Source organism: Eleutherodactylus coqui, chromosome 9, assembly GCF_035609145.1.
Source record: "Eleutherodactylus coqui strain aEleCoq1 chromosome 9, aEleCoq1.hap1, whole genome shotgun sequence".
NCBI classification, from domain to species: Eukaryota; Metazoa; Chordata; class Amphibia; order Anura; family Eleutherodactylidae; genus Eleutherodactylus; species Eleutherodactylus coqui.
This window is the reverse complement of record NC_089845.1, coordinates 121,184,484-121,207,787: the sequence shown is the minus strand read 5'-3', so window position 1 is coordinate 121,207,787 and position 23,304 is coordinate 121,184,484. Positions and strand designations below refer to the sequence as shown.

The window sequence follows — 23,304 nt, the reverse complement described above, 5'->3', positions numbered from 1 at the left end:
TCGTGCTTAAACGTCGTTGTCCTGGTAACCATTCGCGTCTTTTTTTTAACTCTATAACACCCGGTGCTGAGAGCGCCGGGCTCATGGCTGACCTGCTGGTGCTGCGGGCCATCCGGGGTAGAGCCAGGACCCTGAACCTTAATGGGAGAGGGCTGCAGCGTGTGCCGGGGGCAGTGGGCAGCCTCACCCAGCTGGCGTCCCTACAGCTGAAGAGTAACTGTCTGTGCCAGCTGCCCGGTGAAGTGGTAGCGCTGAGCAATGTGAGCTCCATGATGATGCTATAACAGGTGTAGAATTCTACAGGCAGGCTTGGTCAGGTTGTTGCCTAGCAACAGTGGGTGACTACTCTGCGTTCCTGTAATTATGGTGCGTCCACACGTAGCGGGGTCGGTCGATCCCGTTCCATACAGTGCGGTTGACGGTTGTTTCTCATGACTGACACCTGTCGGTAGCAGCTGCTATCAGCGTTAACGCTGATCTTGGCTGTTAACCCTGTAAATGCCGCAGCAGCATTTAAATTCCCCTATTGTTTTTTTTTTTTTTTCGAATCACGAACAGCCCCCATGGCGATGAGATCGCGGGAAGGCGTTCGGTTGCCATGACAACCTGGGGCTTCTGAAGGCCCCCGGCGCTGCCATAGCTGATTGCCTATCAAGTCATGTGATAGATAGGCTGCCTCTCAGGCGGTTAACCCCTTGTTTCAGTTAAAATAAAAATGTTCGCGGGTTGATTATGGTAGTGTGAAAAGGTAAGCATACACGGAGTTGGGCACTTGGTTGGCATGCTCCTCCCACCAAACACTGGTTGGCTTCCAGCTTTTTTTTTCCCTTTTTGCCCTCCCGCTTAATCCTCATTGGTTCCCGTAAACCCATAAATAGAGCACATGCCAGTGATCCTCACTGAACAGTCTCTGCTGGGCTTCCATGGAATGTTCAGGTCTATTGTCTGGTTTTGGTTCACTTGACCAACCGCACAAGGACTCTGTAGCCAATGAGTGCGCACTGAGGAGAGGTTCAAGTTTCAGATACATACTTGTTATTTGTATGGCGCCAATTTATTAATTACCCCCCCACCTCGGAAGGATGAAAGGCTCCGTCAACCTTGAGCCGTCTACCTGAACAATGCGGTGAGTGACCTTGCAACCTTCAGGTCATGAGCGAGAGCTTAGGACTGCATACTACTGCCTTAACACTGAGGCTAAAGAACTTCGCACCCCCTAACTGAATGACGAATGACATTTCAGCCCGTGTAAATGCTCCCAACGATTCCCTCAGCGATCAGGAAATTGAACATGTTAACAACAATCGCTCAATGTAAAAGCCTCCTAAATCCCCCCCTGGACCCTCCTCCTTCCAACCCCCTCCATCACCTTACCATATTTCTCAGCTAATCCATCCATTCTCCATGTGAGATCAGGCCTCACCTTCACCCCTTCCAGCCCACCTAGTGCCGCTGACCACGTGGCTAGTACCACCTTGTTCCGTTTGTACTAGGAGGGCATAGCAGCCCTTATGGCTCCTCATATGAAGACCCTCAAGTTGGTCTCAGTCTTCATGGAACAGGTGAAAAATGATGCAAAAAATTTTTTGACACCAAAATACGCTGCGGAAAGCACAAGTGTGAACCTCACCTAAAACTGTCTGCGTTTTGGAACTAGAATACCAACTTTCTTTTACCTTAATCACTAGAATATTAAAGCAGAATATATACAGCAGGGCTGGGTATTTATGGTATTGTTATCCGAGGCTGGCACACTGTTATGGGGGCATCACTGGTGGTTTCTCCTGTTATATTTTATTCTGGGGTACTCAGAAATTGGCATTAAATATATGTTGCAGCGCCCTTAGTTACTAATGTCATGCTATGTATAGGCCATCAATTTTAACCCTTTGCAATCCAATTTTGCACTCAGGGTTTCCTAGGGGCTTTTCTTTCTCTGCCATTATACAATAGCGCCACCTGCTGGCTAGAGCCAGTACTGTGGTATTGGACATGCTGGAGAGGCCCCCCCCCCCCCCCCCCCCAAAAAAAAAAAACAGAGCAGCCAGTAATATACAGTAAGAATACCCTGCCGGACGTCTTCTGACATCGGAGCTGTACAGCGTTCAATCGGAATATCTTTAGACGTCAGACAGTGGATTGGAAAGAGTTAAAGTTCTAGAAAACCCCTTTAAATAAACTTGTTTCTGAAGTTTTGGCAGACCATTGTTGGCACTGCTCATTATTAACCATCTGATCTACTTCTACAGCTCTCCGTTTTGAACTTGGGGAACAACCAGTTTACAAAGGTTCCTGAAGAGCTGAAGTATTTACACTCCTTACAAGTATTACATATGTTTGGCAATAGGATTTCTGAGATCCCAGCCTGTGTATTTGGTAAGTGTTTTATAAAGATTATTATAGTTTGACTGATATGGTCTGATCTGTAGGCAATGTGTACAGGGCCAGCTCCATGTCTGTATGGGACTTTGGGTAACAGACCACAGTGATTAATAATCTATAGACCGTGTTGTGTCTTTTTTAGAATTTATAGCCCTACTATGTCTCCTGGGTCATTTATAGGCCCCACTGTGTCCTCTAAATAATTAATAAGGCCCCGCTGTGTTCCCTGAGTAATAAGGCCCCACTAGGCTTCAGCGATAAACTCAACTCCATCAGTTTTCAACAGCATCCTTCTCTGCCTTGGCCTCTTTTAGCCAGGATATTGCAGAACAATGCAGAGAGCTTAATGTCATCATCGGGCCACCTTTTGTAACAGTGAAGTCGTCAGGCAGCAGAACAGGAAGCACTCAACTTTCTGCGGTGCTACTGACTTAGTCTGTTGTATTCCTGTCTTCAAAGAATGAGGATTGGATTGATCCCACTCTTGAGTGGGCCCTGGCACTTGCCCGAGTTTGCTGGGTGCTGATGCTGACCTAGGGAGGAGGGCTTTTGTATAAAGTGCTGGCGACAGGAAATATTGTAAATCAATCTTGTCAGAAATAAGATTTGGATTCCAACAGCAGAGCACAGATACAACAAAGTTTAACTTGGGTGTCATATCTTATTTAGGCTGCCTGTCCACGGGCAAGATGTCATAGCGAGATCCACTGCATTAAATCGCTTGCGGAGCTCGCATGGCACACTTCCCATAGGATAACTATGGAAAGCGCAGCCCGACGTCCACAGGAACAGAATGCTGCGATTTGCCGCAAATCTCCGCTGTGAGCCTATCAATTAGATAGGTTCATCACAGAGACCTTACAGTGCTTCCCCCTCCTACCCTAGCAATATTCCGCCGCAGCCGTGGATAGGAGGCCTTAAGCCATTGAAAACCTTTTGTTTGCTTATTGTGACACAACAAAAACATTGTAAAGCTGTTGAAAAGGCAAATAAACTGTAAGAGTCGAGTTAAGGCCCATTTAGACACAACAATTTTTGCTCAAAATTCACTCCAAAGCCATCTTTTGAGCGATAATCGTTGCATGTAAATGTGCCCAGCCCATCTTTCAGTTTTCTGCTGAACGATGGATCTCAGTTTGGCTTGAACAGCTGATAAGATGGACCGCAGGCTGTGTTCTGCCCGGGGACCGCTGATAACAGCTAATTACATTGTCTCAGTTGTAATCAGCACGGCAGAACAAAGAGAATTTATTCAGAGAACAGCGGATGGTCTGTTCTCTGAATACAGCTCCTGGTGGCTCACAGGCTACTAATTGGTACTAATAGGCATTAGTACCAATTAGTAGATTATGCAAAGTAATCACTCAAAAGCCATCTTTTGAGCGATCATCTGTGTGTCTAAATGCACCTTTAGCCTATGATACATTTGTAGTGTGATTTCCTACAGTCCTTCAGGTTGTTGTCAGGTGTCTAAATAATAGAATACCAGTAGAACTCTTTTCAGATGGCGTTTTTCTTTCCTGGGTTTTTATATGCAAACACTTCATGGAGACAGAAAACAGGACAGAATCATAGGGGTGAATATGTGACCCGGAGATCTTTTGGTCGCTGTCTCATATAGTTTCCAGCCCTGTCAGTCTTTTACATTGCATACTAAAGCACCATACTCAGTACTTTTCTATCCAATTTAAAAATTTGCCAAGGACGGAAACTATATGAGATGGCGATCAAAGAGGTCTCCGTCATATTTTTTTAATGGTCCCGTTCTTCCTGGTTTCTGTTTCTATGCAGTTTTCTGCATACATGACATAAACCAGGAAGGTACCAGCGCTGAACTGAAAAAACATGGTGTAAAAAGAGCTTTAGGATGTGTTCACAAGGCAGACTTTGGTGCAAAATCCACACCAAAATCCGCATAAATTACAAATTACATTTAAATGGGACACCACTTTGCTGTCTTAAGCCACTCCCACACAAGCATTTGTAAAAACACTGTGTTTTACTGCATATTTTGTGCAAGAACAATGCAGGCAAAGCAAGCTGATGACATCACCATTTACCCCACCCCCACCCCTCCTGGTGGCATGGTAAGCAGCGTTTTACGGTGTCTTTAACACGCTCCATTTATTCATTCCAATGGGTGACACGGGGCATCAAAACGCGTTGCAGCATCCAAAAATAGAACATATGTACAGCGTATAGAAGTAACAATCCACGCTGGGATCCATATCATGAGTAGACTTCACACCCAGTCTTGGCATCTTCCCGGTTCACTGTGCGCTACATACTTCCGGATCCTCATGCGTCCATGTATTTCCACAAGTACTGTCCTCCGATTCAGTAGTTATCGACTGAATACCTGCAGATAAAAAGAATTCTAGCTGTGTAGCATCCTCAGTTCATCGTTCACAATTCAGTCTATTCCTCTTAACTCTCATTTTACATTTTTCCACAATGGGTTTTTGGATAACCTCTATCTAAAACCTTATTGCACATCTGATTAATTCTTTTATGAAAACCCCTATCCGTAACAATCTGACGAGTAATTATTAGGAAATTATAGTACCAGAGTAAGGAAGTACTTGGAAGTCTTGGTCGTCCTCTTCCAACCACTGTCAGACATTCCTAGCCGTGTGACTTTTCGCATTGTCTTGCTGCCCTAGCAAAGACAAACTGCATGTATGGATGTACGTGATCTGTTAAGATGGACTTCTAACCAAATCAGTTTAGAGTGCCTCCACATGGATGAGCGGGCCAGAGAATGCCACAAAGAAGTTCCTTGGACCATAAAGCTTCCGCCAACAGCTTGTGTTCTTTCAGCAATAGTTTTAGGATGTTTGCTCTCTGATGTTCCTCATCTGACACACCATGTCCATCCGTTTGATGAAGCAAAAAATGTGACTCATCAGAGAAGGCGACCCTTTGCCAATCAGTGGTGGTCTATTCCTGATACTGCTGTGCAAATTGAAGTCTTCTCTTCCGATGCTCCTTTGTTAGCTTAGTTGCATTGACCATCCGTCTGCTTCGGAGCCCCATACGCTGTAGGGTTTCACTGATCTGTTGTTTTAGACACCCGTCTGGTAGCCTCCTGGTTCATTTTCATGGTCAGTTGCCATGCTATAGCGTATGGGTCATCCCTTGCGCACCCTCATAGCCAGAGTTCACCTTTCACATCAATGGCACGCAGTTTCCACATCGGTTATTCCCAATGGTAGCATTTATCCGCTCACGATGCACTTTCATGACAACAGCACGCGAACAGTTCACAAACTGCGCTGTTTGAGAAATACCGCCACCATTGGCTCGAAAAGCCAATAATTATCCATGTTTGCTACTCTGATAAATCGCCACTTTTAGCTATAACAATGAGTGATATATGACCAGACGGCCTATCGCACAACTTGTATACCCATCAAGCCAGCCCACCGCACGTCACTTCTGTCATGGGAAGTGAAAAGGTGGTTATAATAATGTGACTCAACTGTATATACTCTATGTGAACGACTTCAGGCGATATTATTTATAAATATATTATGTGTGTACATGGGTAAAGAACTGGCTCGGAGATGGGAAGAAGTGGGTGGTAATAAATGGTTTGTACTCTGATTGGACCACGGTCTATAGTGCGGTGCCACAGGGTTCAGTATTAGGCCCCATTCTGTTCAATATTTGTATATGGAAAAAGACCTACTAGTTGACTGTAGACTTAATGCACCCCAAAACTATATTTGCAAAAGCCTCAATTTAGACCCGATACGTCACGAAAATCTTTTTTACAAATAAAAGTCGGAGGGAGGGATGTATGTAAGTGCTGTTGCCTTTTGTTGCTGGGGTCCTAGGTTCAAATCCCATCAAGGATAACATCTGCACGGACTTTGAAAAACTCCATCCAGAAGTTGCCCTTGGTCAGATTTGATCCTGCAAAGCATCAGTGCTATGAACTCAGCCACCACACTTGTCAGTTCTGCTTCAGAGAAGGGGAAGGACAACACGAATAAACACAGAGAACTCGGTGGCTCAGTTGTTGACACTTTTGCTCTGCAGTGCTGGAATTGTAGGTTCAAGTCTAAGGGCAATGTTTTTACATTCTTCTTGGATTTATTTGCGGTGTTCTTCCCCTTCTCTGGAGCACAACAGACAAGTTTGGTGGCTCAGTTGTTATTGCGGCTGCTTTGCAGTGCTGGAGTTGTAGGCTCAAATCTGACCAAGGGCAACATCTGGATAGAGTTTTTCAAAGTCCATGCAGAAGTCATCCTTGATGGGATTTGAACCTAGGAACCCAGCACTAAAAGACAACAGTGCTAACAACTAAGCCACATTCGTAGAAGATACAAACACATATTAGTGAAGCCACTTTTTACGCCCGTTGCTTTCCATGGGGTCAGAATCAGCTGTTCTGATTTAATATAATTTTTGCGATATATTTTTGGTAGGTTATGGCACTAGTGATCTGTCAGACAGCACTCTTCCTCAGGTGGATGGATATTTATGTTAGTTGACAACAGTTGTCAGTCTTGAGGAAAACACTTTCCCCTGCTTTTTTTAAGGTGACGGCTATCATTAGGAAACATAGTTGTTCTTTGAGGGATTAGTTCAGATGAGAATTCTTATTGATCCGCTTGATGGATATTGTTTTCCGTCTGGAGGATATATTATGTTTTTGGGTTGACAGGTTGCAGTGAACCTTCACAAGGACTACAATTTCCCTCCAAGGTATATATTTCCAGGGGAAAGTTGTTATTGATCCACCTGACGGAAAACACTTTCCCTCTACCGGATATTTGTATGCTTTCCCTATGAGAGATATTTTCCAGGATGACGGGTATTATTGATCCATCTGAGTTAGTACATTTTGTCCCTATGTATTTTATGTAAACACCCATGACTTGTCCTTCACACCGGCTACATTACCCCTCTGAGGAATCTTTTCCTTTATTGATGGATATTACGGATCCACCTAAACAAAAGCTGGTTCCCTCCGGAGGATATTTCTTCAGGTGTCAGGTAGGAACACAATGTCGCTGTGATAGATGCCTTGGCAGGTAGCTGCCATCCGTCACAATGGCAGCATTTTCCCTCAGACAGGTGTTTGTCTTCAGGTGTTTATTGAGGAGAAAATGTCCCCCATCCCTCAGGCGGGTACTTTATACACAACCCGTAACCATTGTGCATCATAAGGAGCACACTTTGTGGTGGATATTTTGTGAGGTGATGGATATTTGTTATCTGCCACCCTGTGAACTATCAGAGAGACAACGCTCTCTCTCTGGTGGTTATTTATCCAAGTGACAGGTTTTTCATAATCCAGCACTAAGTGATCCTACAGAGGGACAACAGACATTTTTTTTTATTTGACAGGTATATATTATCCTTCACAATGAGCTCACTTTCCTTTTGAGAGAGATTTTCTAGATGGTAGGTAGCTGTGATCCAGCACTCTTCTAAATAAAACATAGCTTTTATTGCATCTTCTAAAAGGCAGAGGATATAAACAGGAACGCTTACATGTTTCAAGCCATATAATCCTGGCTCTTAAGGCCCATTTAGGCACAAAGCTGATGGCTCAAAAGATGGCTTTTGGGTGATCATGTTGCGCTGAATTTATTCAGAGGACTACCCACTGCCATCTGAATGAATTCCTTTTGTTCTGCCAGTGGGGCTGACAGCTGAGAACAGCTGAGACCATGCAATCAGCTGTAATCAGCAGTCCCCGGACAGAGCACAGCGTGCGGTCTATCTTATCAGCTGCTCTGCTGAACGACGGATTTCAAGCCGAACTGACAACCATCGTTTGGCAGAAAACTGAAAGATGGGCACGTAACGATTATCACTTAAAAGACGGATTTTGAGCGATAATCGCTTTGTCTAAATTGGCCTTTAGTCACAGCAAAGTTAAAAAATACTGCATCCGCATAAAAAACAAACTACTGCTCCCAGCTAATGTGAGCACAAAAAACATCAGTGTTACTTCCACAAAAAACCTGATGTTTTTCAGACACGTGCAGATCCGTGTGGCCTCAGTATTTGGTCCTTGTGTCTGTTTTCTAACTCCGTGTGCCATACATTTTTTACGTCCACATAAAAAAATCTGAAACCAGCCCAATTCAATGCGCTGTCCATTTTTTTTCTTTGACTTAATTGGGTGATTTTCATCCTTAGAACGGATCAGAATACAGCATGCAATGAGTTTATTCACACTGGCCACGTCTGCGTGAAAAAACTCTGTAGTATTTGATGCCACCTCGAGGAATATAAATCCATATGCTGTCTGTGTGTTGTCCTTTTTTAACAGACTACACGCATATGAAAAAAAAACTATACTCACGACTGACTATAACAAGGGGGCACCCTCTACATCTAGAGGAAAGAAGGGTTCTACACCAACATAGAAGGGGGGTCTTTACTGTAAGAGCAGTGAGACTGTGGAACTCTCTGCCTGAGGATGTGGTGATGGCAAAGAGGGGCCTGGGCTCCTTTCTTGACCGATACAATATTACACGTTATGGTCACTACTTACTTCAGAAGTGTCGGTGATCCGGGGATTATTCCAATTGCCAGATCGGAGTCAGGAAGGATTTTTTTTTCTTTTTTTTAGGGAAAATTGGCTTCTACCTCATTGTTTTGTTTTTTTTTTGCTTTCCTAAGGATCAACACCAGTGGGAGGGGGGGTAATAGACTGAACTGGATGGGCAGATGTCTTTTTTTGGCCCATACTATGTTGCTCTGCACAGGCCTTGCAGACATGTTTTCAGCTAACAGGTAGCTCTGGCTCTGCAGAGGGACCCTTCCGCTGGCAGATATTTTCCTTGGTGTCCGCTATAATTTGTCCATCACGGGGAGCACACTTTCCCGGTGACGGATGTCTTCTAGGTATCGTATGAGTGATCCACCTGAGGTAGAGCTCTTGGGCACATACTTGTCTGTCAGTGGGAATTTACTTTTCCCGTGAGCGATCATTTCCCGGCTGACTGGTGGCTGATGTCTGCCAGAGGAGCAGCACTTTTCGGTTTATATTTGTAGCACTGCCATGTAGCTCAGCTCCGCTGGACGGACATCCGTTGTGGATCTATTTGTCTTGGTAGGAATAAGACCTATATGTCAGGTTGATTACATTGTCTACAGCACAAGTTTGACAGATTGCACAGCAAACACATTTTTCTGTTCTCTCCCTGCACATCTAACTTATAGACCTGAACGTCTTCTGCTGGGTTACTGCTTTAACCTCTGCACTTCTTTTTCCTATTGGCTTGTGCATTACGTGTTTTCCTTTCTGCGTAATATTGCATGTAGCACATTAGTAGTGTGTAGTGGTGTGTTACCATCATATAAAGGCTTATATTTGTGTGTGTGCTGTATATATTCAAAGAAAAATAAAATTACATGTTTTCGTCATGTCTTTAACTTCGTGTCAAATGCACTTGTCTCACTGTATGTATCTATTGTGACACTTGGCATACTTTAGCATCAAGGTAGCTCAACTGCAATCCAAAGAAATAGCCTAAGGGCTCATGTCCATGGGCTGATCGGAATCTGCATGCGGGAGCCCGCAGTGGAATCCGACCCCACCCACGGCCGAGGACACTGCGAGTTTTCTGCTTACCCGCCTGGGTCTTCTATCTTCTTCACTGTGGATCTGTTCGAAAGCGCTGGCCACCGTACATGCACACTGGAGTTTTTTTTTTTTAACTTCTGCTTTCCCGCAGAATCCACAGCCCTTCCCCAGTTCGATTGCGGTTGGGCTGCAGATCGAATGGCTTCCATTGACTTCAATGGAAGCCGTCCGTGGGGGATCCGCACTGCAATGGAGCATGCTGCGACTTGTTTTCCGGACCTAAAGGTCTGCAAGTCAAATCCGCATGCTTTATTTCATTTGCGGACGCCCATGCTTCCCTATGGGCTGCTTGATTTGTGGATCTTTCACGCAGATTCTGCAAATCAAACTCGCACGTGGACATTGGGCCTTTATTCAGTTTTGAAATAGTTGCAGGTATCAAAATAATAACATTGCAGCCCACATAGGGGAAGCTGGCGCAATTCTCCAAATGTAAATTAATCTCTAGGAACCCATACTGAAATCCCTTCTCAGCACTCTGATGATGACTGAGTTCTTTCAAGTCCTTTCTGGATGTCAAACCACAGTTAACCTGCTTCCTACAGGACTTTCCCTTTTAGAGCTAGCTGTGGTCAAGTTTGCCCCCCACCCCACCCCACCATGAGATATACACTCAAAAAAATTGAGCCCCTAGAAGTTGTCATTTTGCTGCCAACCTCGGCATGCAGTTACATCTCGGACAGATATGTTAATGATTAGAGTTGTGGTGTGATTAGATGATCGGTCTTGTCACCTGAGGTTCTAAAAGTGGTTCCCCCCTTGGCCTATAAAAAGGCTCTCAGTGACCTTTTTCCGCTTGTTTAGAGCTCGTTGACCGCTAGACGCCTCTATGACGCAATCAAAGAACTTTCACCCAGTTAATAGTTTTTGAGAGGGAACTTTAGCCTTTTGTAATAATTGTTCATGACAGAAATGACTAAGTTTTCTAGAGCGGTTGCACGTTTGTCCTTTGTACAGTAGTTGGTTAGATGCGAACACTTGTCTTGTTTGTAAATATTAAAGGGAACCTGTCCCATGATGTAAGTTATGGTGCTGCTAGGAGACATGACAGCGAACCGGGTGCCCACTCTTGTTAACTAATGCGCTCACCCTCTGAAGTTGATGTGCTGCACAAAAATGTGACTCTTTTCAGAGTCCCGCGCATGCGCTCTACCACAGGCTGGTATAGAAGAGCACGCTCTTGTGACTCTGAAGAGTCAATTTTTAGTGCCGTGCGCCAAGTTCAGAGTGGTACACTACAGGAAATGGTGAGTATAAAAAATACTGCACCCGGCTCCCTGACACATCCCCTAACAACATATAACTTAGTTTATGGTGCTGTGGGGGCATGACCGGTTCCCTTTAATCTGTTACAAACATAATGTACAGATGTAACAGTCACTAACATGGCTGGTTCATCATGATAACTCAATTTACAGCATTGTAATGTGTTGTAGTTAAAGGGGGTTTCCAGGTAATTACTGTTGATGATCTCTCCTCAGGATAGGTCATGAATAGTTGATCAGCGGTGGTCCGCCGATCAGGATCATCTGATCCTCCGTCCTGCTGTTAATGCAGCGGAGCTGGATGTCTGCATTGGGGTTGGAGATCTAATATAAATAAGCCTACATGCTTTTTCGTGCACCGCACTTTGACCCCTTTGCTGTAATTTTGGTGTATGATATTGGTGTCATTAGATGACACACAAGCTCACCGGTGCCATAAAATCATCACATGTGAGTGTAATACATTCAGGGACCTGTCAGGCGGGTTGAAAGTTCAATGGTAAGTCTATGGGCGGCGCTGCTGTGCTTCAGTCGTGCGCTGGAATGAGTGAAGTGTTGCTAAGCAACACAGCATACATTGCTGAGCTACACCATACACTGCCCAACCAAGAGCGATAGAGCGAGAAACAGTGAGAGAAAGAGCGATAGAGAAACAGAGAGAGAGATAGCAATAGAGAGAGAAACAGAGAGCAATAGAGAGATAGATACAGTGAGGGAAAGAGCAATAGAAACACAGAAAGCGATAGAGAGAGAGCAATAGACAGAAAGCGAGAGATAGATAGTGAGACCGTGATAGACAGAGCAATAAAGAGACAAACAGTGATAGAGAGACAGATAGAGAGAGCAATAGAGAGACAGACAGAGCAATAGACAAACCGAGTAATAGAGAGACCGACAGAGAGCAATAGAGAGAGAGAGACAGAAAGAGAGAACGATAGAGAGACAGAGAAACAGAGCATAGGGAGACAGAGAGTGATAGACAGACAGAGCAATAGAGAGACAAATTGAGAGAGATGGCAATAGAGAGACAGAGGGAAACAGACAGAGAGCAATAGACAGAGAGTGATAGAAAGACTGAGAGAGAGACCCAGAGAAAGCGATAGACCTAGAGAGAGCGATAGAGAGAGCAACAGACAGAGGGACAGACAGAGACAGAAAGAGAACCAGAGAGAGCGATGCCGAGATAGACAGATACAGAGAGAGACAGACAATGAGAGAGACAAATAGACAGAGAGAGACACAGAGAGAGAAAGACAGACAAACAGATTAAGACCTGTAGGCTTTTTTTTTTTTTCGATATCTGTCCCAAATACAAAGTGATACTCTAAATAATCACCTAACCCAGCAGACTTAAAATGTTTCAAAAAAGGTGGTTGTGAACTTCTATGTTCGCGTAGCAAGCATCATGTCAATCTAGTATCATAAATGGTTTGCTGCTGTTTCTTTTGGTGGGAGCGATGCTTTTCATTACACTTTCGGCTCCTCATTGCAGTCGGAGTCAGAAGTGTAATAGAAGGCATTGCTCCTACTGAAATGAATGGAGGCTAAGTCTTCTATGAGACTTCTGGCTCTGACCCCAACGCAGACAGCTGATCAGTGGGGATTCCAAGAGATGGACCCCTGTTGATCAACTATGTGGATAGGTCAGGAATAGTAAATACCTGGAAAACCCGTTAAAGAAGCTGTTTCAAGATTGGAAGTTATTCCCTATCCACAGGAGAGGGGATAACTTGCTGATTGGTAGGGGTCTTTTTATGGATCTTTCTCACCAAAAGAAGGAGAATAATTGTGTTCTCCATAGGGGGAAATTGTTTTCTTTGAAAGAAACGGGACCGATATATGCAAATATAAGCCACGATATACTGTACTCATAACGCTCAGCTGTTTGCTACATGCAAGAGTATAGTAAAAAAATGAAATCCTCAAACAAATAGGGAAAAATAAAGTAATAATTAAAAATGGCTAAGGTTGACGCAATAACCCCGCCAAAGATCCAGAGGCCGAGATGTTATCTAGTTTGATCCGCTTATACAGAGAAAATTGTGTTTGCCATGCAGTTCATCTGAGTTGACTACCTGCTCTTAACTGTAAATATCAGCCCAATATCTGTGGAATTCTTATCAAAAAATATATATCTGCCGGGGGAAAGTGATATTTCCCTCTGGCGCAGCTTAGCAACCTGGTAACAAAAAGATATTAGCTAATGGGAAAGTGTTCCGCTTATGGATTACAGCCAGCTGTCATCCTGAAAAACACCCATCATAGGGAAAATGTGCTCCTTGTGATAAATAAGTGCCCCCTGTCACATGGAAGTGCTGATACTCAGGCCCGTAACTAATGCCTCTCAGAAAAAAAACAAAAATAACTGACACAGAGAACTAAAATTACCCTCTTTAATTCTGTTTCACCCACCTGCTTTTGCTTGTCAATAGCGAGAAGACCATATTTCTCTACTTTCTAAACCGTCCTAATTTCAGTGCCTTTTCCTTAAAGGGGATTTGTCATAAAAAGAAATTATCTAAACGTACCTATTCCTTCCCTGTCTGTCTCCTTATCACATCTTCTCCTGGTTGAGCTTCTCCAGTGCCCCAGGTCAGCTCAGTGCAGGCTGGGCCCAGCTTGTTATGAAGGCTGCTTATCACAAACTCCTTCCTGCTGGGTCAGTGAAGGTCACATCCCTTTGCTGTAGCTTCACTGCCTAGGAAGGAATTGTAATCTACTTCAGATCGCATGAGCAATCTCTGAAGAAGATAGGCAGTCCTCCTGCTGGCCTGTGAGCTGTGACATAACGTACATTGGCAGACTGCCAACCTAATGTACATAACCTCACAGGAAGGAGCAGAATCAGGCAAGTGGAGGTGAAGTGAGCCCCCTGGACTCCAGGAGACAGGAGAAGATAAGGGAGGGGAAGATCTGGTAAGTAGACTGATGGGGGAGGAACAGATAAGTAGAGCATTTTTCTTTTTTAGTGACAGAACCCCTTTAACCCCTTCCTGCTGCAGCCCTTTATTGTTTTTGCGTTTTCATTGTATCTTCCCTACTTTCAAAAAAAATCATAACTTTTGTATTTTTAAAAAATACCATTTATCATGCTATATAATGTATTGGAAAACTTTTAAAGTGGGGTGAAAGGGGAAAAAACATGATTTCGCCATTCTGGGCAGTGGAGTTGTTTTTAGTGAGTTCACGGTGTAGTAAAAATTACATCCTTTCTTCACTTTGTGGCTCAGTATGGTTATGATGATGCCATATTTATATACTTCTTTTTAGTGTAACCCGTTGGCTATCTTGGTAACAGCCATCTTGGAATCAGCCCAATAAACTTTAATTTAGAAGATATTCCAGGTGGCCATGACTTTTGAATCACCCGGTATTTGAGGAAAAAGTCCATAGAACTTTGATGAGATTTCTTTGACGTCATATTACATGGAGCGGTGCTAAGAGCCCTTATCTGTAATAACAGAGTGGAGGCACTCAGCCTTTTGCGCACCGTTCCTCTTCTGATCCCTTATGACTACCGGACCTGTACACTGTGATGCATAACAGGCAAAGAAGTGGAGCTTGAAGGTTAAATGAGCAATGTGATTATATCTCCTACTTACAGACTTAACCTCCAAAAGAGAGGCGCCGTAGCTGTAGTGTGACAACGCCATATAAGTGCCGCACACAATTGTTTTGAAGCAGATAAACCAGTCCAACCATTTACTTGTGGATGCCAAATACTAAGCGTATATATACACATCTGAGATTATCCTTTAACCAAGATTTAGAGAATGTGTCAATAGTGGCCACTGGTCCTCAGGCAATACCCATTATTTGTGATGCCGGTATCTTATATGATACACCCTGCCTGAGTACCCCAAGCCCCAAAGCATAAAATAATGGCCTTACCTGTAAATCTGTGGTCCATGGCTTGCACCATCAACCATTTCCTCTTATCCAGTACTTTGAATGGAATCACTGGTAGCACATATGAGTACTTGTAATATGGGGGACACTGGTAGATCTCATGGGAGTATGGTGATGGGTCCATGTTATTTGCTTCCTTTTGACTTTTTCATTCTCTAATTTCAATTTCCGTGTTATAACAGAGTTTCCCCTTAAAGGTGTTAATACAGTCAAAGACATGTATCCCTTATCTACAAGATACTTAATAAAAGTATGATATTTTGGGGACTTAACACTGGGACTCCTAGAGATTACAGTAACGGCGCATTCTGAGTCCCTTTACTGAATGGAGCACTGGTGCGCTTACAGGACAACCGCTGAATTCACTTCTATGAGACTGAGCATGATCGGGTCCTCTATAGGGGCGTTGTGCGGCGCAGAGTATATGGCAGCAGTATGCAGTCCTCAGGTCTTGCTCACGACCTGAAGGTTGCTGGTTTAATCCCCGCATGGTTCAGGTAGCTGGCTCAAGGTTGACTCGATTGACATGGGGGAAAAAAGCCTTTTAAACTACGCCAAGATCTAGAATGACTAGTTTGTATCACTGGCATCTGTCTTAGGGTGAATGCACATGGGTAGATTTGAATTGCGGAGTCGGGAGCAGGCGCCCGCCTCTGGATTCTGCAGCAAATACCGCCCATAGCATCCAATGCAAAAGTAATTCTTCATGCACAGATGAAAAATCGCAGCATGCTCCATTTTCCTGCAGATTTCATTGAAGTCAAAGGAAGCCGTCTGACCCGTGGCCCGTCCAGTGACTTGAGTTCCAGTGAGTGCTGCTGGGGAAATCTCTTTTGTATTGTGGCTTGTCTGACTAGCTCCCTGTGATTCTGCTGACCTCCAACAGCTGTCTAAGGCATTCTTGACTTAGCTTGGTTGAAGTTTTGATACAAGCCATTGTATGGCAAACTCATGCAGAGACCAGTTCTTTTAGGTACACTTGCACAAAGTCTGGGATTTTGTGATATTATAGTCAGGTGTATGATTAACCAATTATACAAAACAGGTGATAATGATCATCATTTTCATATGTAAGTTGAAATATAATCATTAACTGAAACAGAAACAGCTGTGTAGGAGGCTTAAAACTGCATAAGGAACAGCTAAACTCTGCTACAAAAGTGAGGTTGTGGAAGACCGTTTCATGTCACAGATCATACACCGTGGGGATACTGAGAACAGCAACGAGACAGTTATAGGTATTATTTACTACAGCAGCAACGGTCTTTCTTTGCAGTTTTTTTTTCACGCCTGTCAAAAACATTTGCATAGCATTATATATGAAGGTATATGTATATAATATATGGGAAAAGTATTCAAGGGATTGTTTACTCATACTTTGTGAATAGTAGGGCAGACGTAGACCTTATTCATACTGGCATGTGAATTTTGGTCTGGAATACAGAAGCATATTGTGCACTATATTGTGGTCAGGTCTGTGTTCTTTGAGTGTCGTATAGCGCACTTAATGCTCTCCTAGAAGCACTGATAATGGTGCATAAATAGGGTAATATTTTGAGCTACAAATAGAGATGAGCGAGTATACTCGCTAAGGGCAATTGCTCGAGCGAGCATTGCCATTAGCGAGTACCTGCCCGCTCGGGAGCAAAAATTCGTCTGCCGGCGGCGGGTGGGGAGCTGCGGGGGAGAGCGGGGAGGAACGGAGGGGAGATCTCTCTCTCCCTCTCCTACCCCACTGACTGCTGCAACTCACCTGTCACCCGCGCCGGCAGCCGAACCTTCTCTGCCGAGCGGGGAGATACTCGCTAATGACAATGCTCGATCGAGCAGTTGCCCTTAGCGAGTATACTCGCTCATCTCTAGCTACAAGGCATCCAAATATGCTGCGTATTAAAGACTATGCAGTGCATGGGGAAAACATGCATGAAGAATATCAGAGGACTGACTCTCTTCATGGAATGTTTCCTCCATATTCTAAAACCTGTGCTATCTGAATAGAACACAAAGCCAACACCTACAGCTGTTAATGGGGCCTGAAAGGGATTATACCAAGATTGACTCTTATCCAAAATCCACAGAATGGGTGATAAAAAGACTGATCAGTGAAGACCTGTGCCTCTTTTCCTCAGTGCAGGCTTACTACACCCCCCGCAGTGAGAAGAAGATTGAATGAATGGTGGTCCTTTCATCTTCAGCGGAAGTGCTAGAGATGGCCAAGCACATGTGCTCCGCTTTAAATTAATGAAATGGCACCACACGTGCTTGGTCACTGCTCCATTCAATTTTTGTGTCACTGCAGAGAGGCAGTGGGGAGAACTGGAAGACCCGGGACACCTGTACTCTGAATCGGTGAGGGTCTCAGTGGTGAGACCCAACCGATCAGACTTTTATTACCTATTTGTGACTTTGTCCGACCTTTCTCTCTTGTTTATGGCCAGCTTTAGAAACAGAAGCTTTGAAAATGGTAAATAATGTTTTCTTTTTTGGACCAACCACATATGCCCAAGTCTAAGGCCTGGAAGTACATAGGTGATATTATCACGCTATACATAGTGGCTTTTGTGCTTTTTTTTTATTGTATCTCCTACTGCAGCTAATTTGCACAATCTATATGATCAATATATCAAAGTGCTAACGACCACTTGTCCGTCTTTCCATGTATGTGAGTTAAATGCAGAGCCTGACCGCACCTGTGAATGTCACTTAACAGCTTAGCTCCGTCCCCTGATCACATGACGGTGATCTAATCACAGGTCCTTTATCCTTGTGTACTGAATGAGGGATTATGGGTGGACTTCATCCCTCACAAACCCCTGCTGCCTCAGTTGCTATGGATACACCAGTATTAAGTCTGGTAGTTTGTAGCTGGTTGTGACACAGCTGGACACCTGTGTGGAGACTCCAATAAATCACACCTCACAAATGTGCACATACATAGCTGGCGGTGCATACTGACCAACAGCATTGCAGCATAGTCCTTCACCACCATCCTCACATCTCCTGAATGTAATATGTCATCTCAAATGCTAATACCACCAACACCAGTCCAGCCTTCATCTTAGCCATTGTCTAGTATTGAAACAACCCTTCGCTGTCATGCAAACCTTGCACTACAGAGGGTTCAGCGTCGCCACGAGGCTAATGCCGGTTACATGACACAGCGGCAAGCCACGATTTCACCTCAGCACCAGCTGAAGTTTGTAAATCTCATGCAGCAGATATGCGAAAGCTACAAGCAAACATAACTCCTCAGCGAGCTGTTGAAGTTCGTAAATCTTGTGCAGCTCATATGCAAAAGCAACAAAGCAGAGCTGTGTGTGACGTGCATGAAGCAGAGCTGTGTGTGTGTGACATGCATGTAGCAGAGTGTGTGTGTGTGTGTGTGTGTGTGTGTGAAGTGCATGTAGCAGAGCTGTGTGGCGCCTTGCGCCACTAGAAACCCTGGTACTATAATTTCCTTATAATTACTAGTACTATTCATGTGAGACTACGGTGCATATCCCCCCAAAAGCTTTTAATAGTGCATATAATAAAATGATCATCCACATAATTTTTTAAACATTTCTGGGGCTGTACAGTATTAAATGGTACATTCCAAAAATGTAAATATATGCCTATAAATATATTTTTGAAAAACTGTATTTGATGTAAGCAGAGATTGTAATGTGGCCATTCGTAATGTAAGCAGAGATTTAGTTGATCATTTATTCAAAAAGTTTTCTTTTTTTTTTTAATTTTCAAGATAGATTAGAAAATCTGAAATTTCTAAATCTGAACAACAATTTAATAGAGAATCTTCCTGTGGAAATTCAAAAGTAAGTTTGTTGATCAACATTTAAATTGTTGGTATTTCTGAATATATTTCTGGCATGTATATTAAAAGGTCTGATTGTCTCATCTCAACAACTGCTTTCATTAGAGCATATGAACATTATGGAGGGGGTTACTTGCTTGGTCCTACACTGTGTAGTAGTTGTAAGGTAGATGTAGGATTACATGCCAGTCACTAAATGGCCAACCATGTTAAAGGGGTTGTACCACAACCGAAGACACTAAGAGCAGCACCCATTTGGGTATTTCCATCAGCCCCATTAAACATGAATGGAGCATCGACCAGGCATGCTTGGCCAGCTCTTCATTCACAGTGACATCACTGTGGGGAAAGAAGCGACCCCCGCAATAACGGTAGAGCAGGACACGGACGTCCCATTCTCAAGATCAGCAGGGGTCTCATTGGTGAGTCCCCCCCCCCCCTCTCAATCTGTAAATTATTTCCCATCCACAGGATTACTTGTAATTTTGGTAAACCCCTTTGAGCTCTGCCCATATCTGTGTTACAGATGTCATGGAAGCAGGAACATGGAAAGCCTGTTGAGAATAAACCTATTCTATGACAGAGGTGTCCAGGATTAGAAAGACATGGCTACTTTCTTCCTGAAATAACATCACTCCTGTCCACAAATAGTGCCTGGAATTGTAGCTCAGTTCCTTTCACTTCAATGTAGCCAAACTGCAATACCAGACACAACCCATGGATAGAGGAGGCGCTGTTTCTGGAAGAAAGCAGCCATGTTTCTGTAATCCTGGACAACCCAGTTAATAGATTCAAAGCACATATATATAATTTCATTAGCGTTATATAGTGCCGTGTGTATATGTAATATGGAGTTTATACGTGGACCGGCATCTACACTGCAATGCCCGTACCACTGCTCAGAAGTGTGTAAGTGCTGGAGCAATGTATCATTAGCTCTGTATCCCACATGGGCGGTAATTTGAGTCCAGAGCCCTCTTATATGACATGGTTGGTGTCATATCCTTTCATTATATAACATGCACTTACTGTTTTATTCCTAGAACAGCTTCTGTAACTTCCTTCACACAATTGCGTTGTAGTAGAGCGCTGCGGAGGTGTTCTTGAAGGGAATGCATTGTACTGTTAGCGTTACATCATTCCTTGTACTATTGGTGTTACATAACGTCTGCTATTAACACTAGATCACATGTTGGACTATTGACATCATATATACAGTGCTGTAGATGTTTCTATATTTGTGACCCAGGTTGTGCCTTCTACCCAGCAAGGTAAATCTACAGTTTAGTTCTGCAGGTTTTTTATGTGTTGTGCGTGTAGAACACTCTACTGAGCTAGTGCTTTATGTGCCTGTAGGATCAGCTCATTAAAGGTAAAGCGCTATTCCCATCTCTCACTTTTATGGCATATCCATAGGATACAAAAGTCTGATATTTTGAGTTAGGACCCCCACTGCCTGCGACCGCCCTGAATGCAGCGGCAGCCACAGGTGGGACCCGTACCTACCAAACTTTTGTGGCGTATGCTGTTCATATGGTGAGATGGAAATAGGTAGCAGAGCATCCTGCACTACTGTTTCCATCACTCCCACAGAAGTCAATGGGAGTTATACAAATAGTGTAACACAGTGAGCTACACTTTTCCCATAGCTGCGGAAATAATGTAGATCGCTGTGCAACGTTGTTTGCATGACTCTCATTGACTTCTGTGGCAGTGCTGGAAACAGCGTAGCTCAGCCGAGTTCGAATATTTCAGTCATCCCGACCGCTTTGTAATCAGCAAAATGGGAACATGTCGTTAAGACTTTTTACACTGATAGTTGAGCAACTGAACATTTATATGAACATTTTTTTTTTCTTCAGCCTGTGTAAACGATCTGCTAAGAAATTAGCACGTGTGTGTTTCATGGCTGATCGCATCATTCATGCTGCTGTTTAGCAGAACATTTCCTATTGTAAGAGCTCCTGCCCACGGCCGGATATCTGCTGTGAAATCCGCGGTGCGGATCCGCAGCAAATAGCGGCCATAGTATGCTATGGGAAATTGATTCTTCCTCCATACTTGCGGAAACCAATGGTGGTTTCCGCAAGCAGAGAAAAAGTCGCAGCATGCTCCATTTTTCCACGGGTTCCACTCAGACAGTTTCCATTGAAGTCAATGGCAGTCGTTCGACCCGCTGGCCTTCTGCAATGTAATTCCGCATGCTGTATCCGGCTCTGCAGCTGGCCTTAAGAATGCATGCAGAATTTCCTGTGTGAACTAAGCCGGGTACATACAGAAGGGCTTTTTTTCCGTCCACTTTTCAGGCTGAAAATCGGACGGAAGTAACACCCATTCGTGGCCTTTTTTCTTACTCGCACAGGAGGTCCAAGTACAAAAAAAAAAAAAAATCGCAGTATGTCTTATTGCTGTCCAGTGTGAGTTACACCAAAGAGTCTTGGGCTAACTTTTAAATCACCCATGTGCATGCACCCCTATATTGTTGACCGATGCCCGAACTAAATTGCAGTCGTGTGTTAGACTCGCAATCGCGCAAAAAAGGCAATTGCAACGAATTTTGACACAGTCACTCTATAGCATGCAGTGACTTTTTCCCCTGCTTTGGAGGAAAAAAAGTGTGTCTTATAGAGCAAAAAATACGGTAACCCCTTGTTATGTCAGCTTGTCCATTTATGAGATTTCTCAGGCATGCTGGATGCATTGTACCTTGTGGTGCCGATGTCCTTGCTTATCTAGAATAATACCACGCGGGATACCTCACTTATTAATGTCATTCATGCAGGCTGCAGCGTCTCGAAAAGCTCAGTATAAACTATAACCACCTGCAGCACATCCCCAAAGAGTTGTGTGTCCTACAAAATCTTTGTGAATTGCACCTGGGACATAACCAGCTGGAGACCCTACCGGAGCACATCGGCTATCTGAGCAACCTGAAGGAGCTGCGGATTTATCGGAACAATCTGACCGGCCTTCCGGAGGTGAGGAACATAGTATGTGCAAGGCATTGCTTGACTAGAATGGTTGATATACAATAAAATGCTATGGGTACATAGGACTGATAAAGTCAGGAAGGAAGGGGTCAGTGGTGCCCACAAGTCACTGGTCTGGCCACATATGGAATATTGTGGACAGTTTGGGGCAGCGGTACTCAAGAAGGACATATCACAGCTTAAGCAGATACAAAGTCGGGAAACTAAAGTAATAAATGGAGTTGGTGGACTACAATACCCAGAGAGGTTATCAAAATTGGGGTTATTTAGCTTAGAAAAAAGACATCTGAGGGGCGACCTAATAACTATGTATAAATATATTAGGGGTCAGTACAGAGATCTCTCCCATCATGTATTTGTTCCCAGGACTGTGACTGTAACAAGGGGGCGTCCTCTACATCTAGAGGAAAGGTGGTTTAACACCGACATAGCAGGGGGTTCTTTACTGTAAGAGCAGTGAGACTATGGAATGCTCTGTGGTGGTGGCAAATTTGATAAAATGATGTTGTAAAGGGCCAATACACATTAGGCAAAATTAGTCTAAAACCACCAGTTTGAGTGGAATTAGCCAGCTGTCTTATGTGCTTTGGGTTCCCAACTCTTCCCCTGACAGACAGATGACTGCTGAGGAATTTCAGTGCCCGATCATTTGGTTCTTCCTGGAGATATGCCGCTGTTAAAGGAGTCTGTCTGCAACTTTCTCTGCTCTGTTCTTTAAAAACACATGAATAGTCTTTGTTCTTGTGACTGGGGAAATCAGAACAGGTGGCTGTCGACCAACAACTATTGAGGGTGTATGGGTACCTTAACAAGCTTGTCCCACTCATCGTTTTCTGTTATATCTACACTAGCCTACCAAAAGTTTTTGGACACCTGAGCAAGCATCAAAAGTAGTATTTATTTACATATGTTAATACTTAGTGGGGCTCCTTTTGCCCTAATGACATCGGATACTCTCCGTGGCATACTTTTCACTAACACCTGGTACACTTCTGCTGGTATTTCCCTCCATTCATCCTGCAAATGTTGAGTATGCCATAGAGAGTATCTGATATCATTAGAGCCAAAGCAGCCCCACTAAGTAATAACATATGGAAATGAATACTACTTCTGATTCTTGCTCCGGTGTCCAAGTACTTTTAGTAGGATAGTGTATCTTATGCACATTACTTTATCTTCTCTCTAGGGACTTTGTAGGTTGAGAAACCTGAGAATCCTGGATGTTGCAGGAAATCAAATACAGGCCTTTCCATCAAGAGTAAGTATTAACCCCTCTAAATTATAGGGCTCATCCAGAATTAAAAAGAAGGGTCTTCCCCTGCATACAGCACC

General features: G+C 43.8%; 1 protein-coding gene across 1 annotated transcript in view; it reads left to right on the top strand.

Moving 5' to 3' along the window:
* Positions 1–40: 40 nt before the first annotated feature.
* Positions 41–23,304, top strand: part of LRRC69 (leucine rich repeat containing 69) — a 32,229-nt gene continuing 8,965 nt past the window's right edge. The window contains exons 1-5 of the mRNA XM_066578426.1: positions 41–260; positions 2,250–2,376; positions 18,911–18,983; positions 21,765–21,960; positions 23,159–23,230. Of these exons, the coding sequence (XP_066434523.1) occupies positions 84–260; positions 2,250–2,376; positions 18,911–18,983; positions 21,765–21,960; positions 23,159–23,230 (645 nt within the window). The 5' untranslated portion in view covers positions 41–83. The remainder of the gene's footprint in view (positions 261–2,249; positions 2,377–18,910; positions 18,984–21,764; positions 21,961–23,158; positions 23,231–23,304) is intronic.